Source organism: Tiliqua scincoides, chromosome 2 (genome assembly GCF_035046505.1).
Source record: "Tiliqua scincoides isolate rTilSci1 chromosome 2, rTilSci1.hap2, whole genome shotgun sequence".
Lineage (NCBI taxonomy): Eukaryota > Metazoa > Chordata > Lepidosauria > Squamata > Scincidae > Tiliqua > Tiliqua scincoides.
In genome coordinates, this window is record NC_089822.1 from 184,083,664 (window position 1) to 184,087,812 (window position 4,149).

Sequence of the window (4,149 nt, forward strand, 5' to 3'; positions counted from 1 at the left end):
GGAGTTGTCTCAGACAACCAGTTTCAATCACTAAACATACAGATAAAAAGGAAGTGATTGAGAAGTTAGCAATAGTAAAACCTTCCGTGCCCCAACACTTGTCATAAAAATGTTTTCTTTTAAAATATTTTTTAAACCTAGGAAAGGCTAAACAAGAACTACACAAAAACGTGACAGGTATTCATTCCCCTTATTTCCCTAAAAAAATAAATAAATATAGTGCTTCTTCTCCTTTCATCAAAATGTTTCACAATTCATGGAATACTTTGCATCTGAAAAGAAACAAGGAAACCTCCTTGCGCCCAACTTCATATTTAACCTTCTTTAAATCAGAAGGGGCTAGCAAAAGTAAATGCCACCAAGGAAATACCTGTCATTGTACCCCCTGCTAAGACTTCTTTTAAACAGAAGGCCACTTTTGCAAAAGCGGGGGGGAAAACATGAGCATAAATAAATCAGGATTGGTTTTACCGACAAGTGCATTTGTTGGCTATCATATCTTCATATTCTTTGTAGACAATGGACCTATCAGGCTCAACCTTCAAGACACTCAGAGGGCTGTATTCGGCAGGAACACAGGAAGGCCTGGGGACAGAGGAATCCAGCTTTTCATATATGATATTCTGTACCATTGTGTGGACAGGTGAGCCATAGCGATGCCCAACTACTCTTGGACAGGCACCTTTGCAATAGTGAGGATTGTATCTGTGTGGTGCAATTATCCATTTGTCCCATTTCAGCTGGCTGAATCTCAGCCAAAAGTTATGGAGTTCACATTCATTTGAAGGAAAGAGGAACTGTTCATAATATTGACTTAAATTGTATATTAGAGCTGGTGCTTTCCCCACGTTTGCCTCTTCATCTCTTCGGTGCCTAGATGTCCTTTGGCTCTGCTGGATATCTTTCCCTGCTTCTTCAGGGGCACCTGTGAAAGGACTCCTTTTCAGCTCAGACCACATGGGATTTGCCCTTCTGTGTTTGAGAAAATTCCACCTATGGTAAGCTTGCTCACTAGTGTCATTGAGGTACAGGAGAAGCGATGGTGATACCAGAGCCATGTTAAAGGAATCCTGTTTTAAGTTGAGGGGCTGGTCATCTTTCAGGCAAGACAAACTCACAGCCATATGAATGCTTTTCTTGTTAGAGGAAATCAGAGGCTGGAGAAAAGTGGTCACATCAATCTCAACCCACTTGCGTCTAAGTTCAAAATGCAGACTGAAAGTCATTGCATGTGGAACATTGGGGCACACTTGATTAGAGGCATTGTATTCCTTTACAACCAGATGGCATGTGCACAGAATGGATGGAGATTTAAAAACCGACTTATCAAATGAGTAGAGCAAGACTGACTTGAGTAAGTGTTCTAACTCCGTTACACGGTCCAAGTTGAAGAGCAGGTCCACTGAACTAAGATCTCCTACAAAAGAGAGAAAACCTCCAATTTGTATCAGTTAAAGGGATTTGACCAATCCTGAAGTTAGTTTTTCCTGAAGATCCATAAATATCAATTCCCTCTGACATTCTGGATTCCCAGTATGCCAATATTAAAATCATGCCTAAAAATCAATATAATACAAAAGATGGAAATGGAAATACAGTGGATACCAAAATCTGTGGATACCAAGGTCCACCTTTAAATGCCTTGTAACAAGGTATAGACACTATACCACATTCAGCCACTAGATGAGATGGATAATGGAATCTAATGGAATGAAATTATTCCATTATTCATCCCATCTAGTGGCTGACTACAGTATAGTGTCTGTACAATGCATTCTGGGGCAACAATGGAAGAGCAAGAAACCCAGAAGTGGGTCTTTAAAGCTATCTTTAACCCCAAGAAACTTGCAGCTGGTGCAGTTTAACAGCATGAAGGTAGGAAATGGGATTTTGGTACTTTTTTTCCTTGTTACAAGGCATTTAAAGCTGGTCCTTGGATCAAATCAGTGGATACCAAAGTCTAACCTGTACTACTACATATAAAAAATCCATACCACATCACTGTAAACAATGTAATGGTTACTGGCTAGCCCAGCAGTTTTCAAACTCTGGGAGAATTTGAGCTGCTGTAAGTCCTTGCGGGGGCAAGGGGAAGGCAGCGACACGATCCCCAGGATCCAGTTGCTCAGGGGGGCTGCAGGGGCTTGACTGGACTTACCAGAGCCTCCTGCAACCACCCGGGGGAGCAGGGGTCCTGTGTGACAGACTACAGGGCTCCCCGAAGCTTAAGACGTGAAAGTGGAGCAATCGCGCTCCTGGTTTTGCGGAGGCAGGGTGTGATGGCTCCGCTTTCACTTCTTAAGCTTCGGGGAGCCCTGCAGACAGTTGCGCAGGGTTCCCTGCACCCCTGGGAGGCTGCAGGAGACTCTGGTAAGTCCAGCCAAGCCTCTGCTGCCTCCTGAATGACACAATCCTGGGGATTGTGTTGCTGCCTCCTCCCTGCCTCCACCCCTTAAGGGGCCAGAGGCCAGGACCCACAGTCTGGGTCATGATGCCCCAGTTTGAAAAGCCCTGGGCTTGCCATTTCTTTTGTAAGGGAGATTTCTGGCCAGCCAGGATGCTCCTCTGATGTCTTCTTATGGGAGAAAATGGTTTGAGTTATCTGGAGATCTTCAGTGTTTGCCATCTAGGGGGGCAAACTCAGGTCCACTTGGAGGGGACCTCCTAAACTATGGAGAAGAGCTGATGTTTGGTGTGTGGGACTCGAGAGAAAGAGTGACATAGCGCAATGGTTCTCAAACTTTCTAGCATCAGGTCCCACCTAAAAAGTTTCACTTTTCAAGCCATGCATAAAAGCATACAGTCTATGCAAAAGCATGCTCAGTTACCCATCTTATAATATAGAATAACTACATTTAAAACATTGCAACAACTGCCAGCCTCCTCTGGGGTTCAGTAGCCACAAAGATGTTTTTAATAGGGGCACATTGCTGTTGCTGTAACTTTGAAAATATAGAATGCTTGTGAACGACCCAAAGGTAAAAGCTGTGTAAACTTGTGTGAATAACCTAGTGACTACTCTAAAGTTTACTTGGAGCCCCACCTCCAGTAATCCTCAATTTTTACACTCCTTTAAGAGTAACACAAAGAACATTTATAATAATTGCATTGATTTAGGAGCTCAAGAAATCTACAGGTAGGAGAACTATAACACAACACATAGCAAGCATACAGGGGTGGGGGAAGAGAGGGAGAAGAGTTCATCAAAAATCAAGATCGCCTCACCTACCTCTCACTTGGTCCTTGATGGGGTGCTGACATTCAGCACTGGGAGTGAAGAGCCGGACAGTGTTATAGAGATGATTTTTGTTGGCCTTTGGGATCCCTTCTTTGGTTGCAAATATTTTATATAGCCTCTTCATGTATCTCAGGGCTCTGGAATCTGGTCGTAGTCTTGGGATACTGTGACTGTGCTCAGACAGCACCTTAAAAAGGGGAGGGAATAGGCTGTAGCCATCTGGAGGAAGCAACAGTGTTGGTTCAGAGGCCTCCACCTCTGATGCCAGCAATGACTGAGAATGCCCTTCATCCCTGGAACCAAGCAAACACAGGACACCACAAGGAAGCAGCCTGATGGAACAAAAACAGATACATATTACCCAAAAAAACTCCATGATGGGGATTAGTCAGGACACTAGCACCATTTTCCCCATAACAGGTAACATCCTAAAGTAGGAGGCAGCTGGCTTGGTTTCTTAAATAAATTCCAGGCATCATTAAGAAATCTGTCCTCCTCTAATTAGGATTCAAGGAAAAGGCATACAGCTGATCCAGTTTGTTGATCAACTTCAGACAACCCCTTTAGGGCCCAATCCTATCCAACTTTCCAGCACCGGTGCAGCTGCAATGCAGCCCTGAGGTAAGAGAACGCATGTTCCCATAACGTGAGGAGGCCTCTCTGACTGCTTCCCCACTACAGGATTCAGTGTGCATCCCATTGGCACATCTGCACCAGCATTGGAAAATTGGATAGGATTGGGCCCTTACTTGAGAAGGTGTTTGTCTCTTCTCTCCCCAGTTTAAATGTAATAAGCTACAGAAAACTTAATGCTACAACCCTGTATAGTACTCTTACCTTTGAATAAACCTGAGACTTTTCTGAGTAAACATGCACTGCATATGAAATAAATTAGGCCTAGATTCTGAAAA

The 4,149-nt window shown here is 43.8% G+C and overlaps 1 protein-coding gene across 1 annotated transcript; it reads right to left on the reverse strand.

Annotated features, from left to right (window-relative positions):
- Positions 1-467: 467 nt before the first annotated feature.
- Positions 468-3,551, reverse strand: GDF9 (growth differentiation factor 9). The gene is made up of 2 exons (XM_066618103.1): positions 3,230-3,551; positions 468-1,417 (listed from the first exon to the last, which is right to left on the reverse strand). Exons 1-2 carry the CDS (start codon positions 3,360-3,362, stop codon positions 468-470), a joined length of 1,083 nt encoding a protein of 360 aa, XP_066474200.1. The 5' UTR covers positions 3,363-3,551.
- Positions 3,552-4,149: the final 598 nt, after the last annotated feature.

Excerpts from the sequence above, each read along its gene's own strand:
- GDF9 (XM_066618103.1), bottom strand. The coding sequence starts at position 3,362 with ATGAAGAGGCTATATAAAATATTTGCAACCAAAGAAGGGATCCCAAAG. Across the intron at positions 1,418-3,229 it reads CATCAAGGACCAAGTGAGAG|GAGATCTTAGTTCAGTGGAC; the intron begins GTAGGTGAGGCG and ends TCTCTTTTGTAG.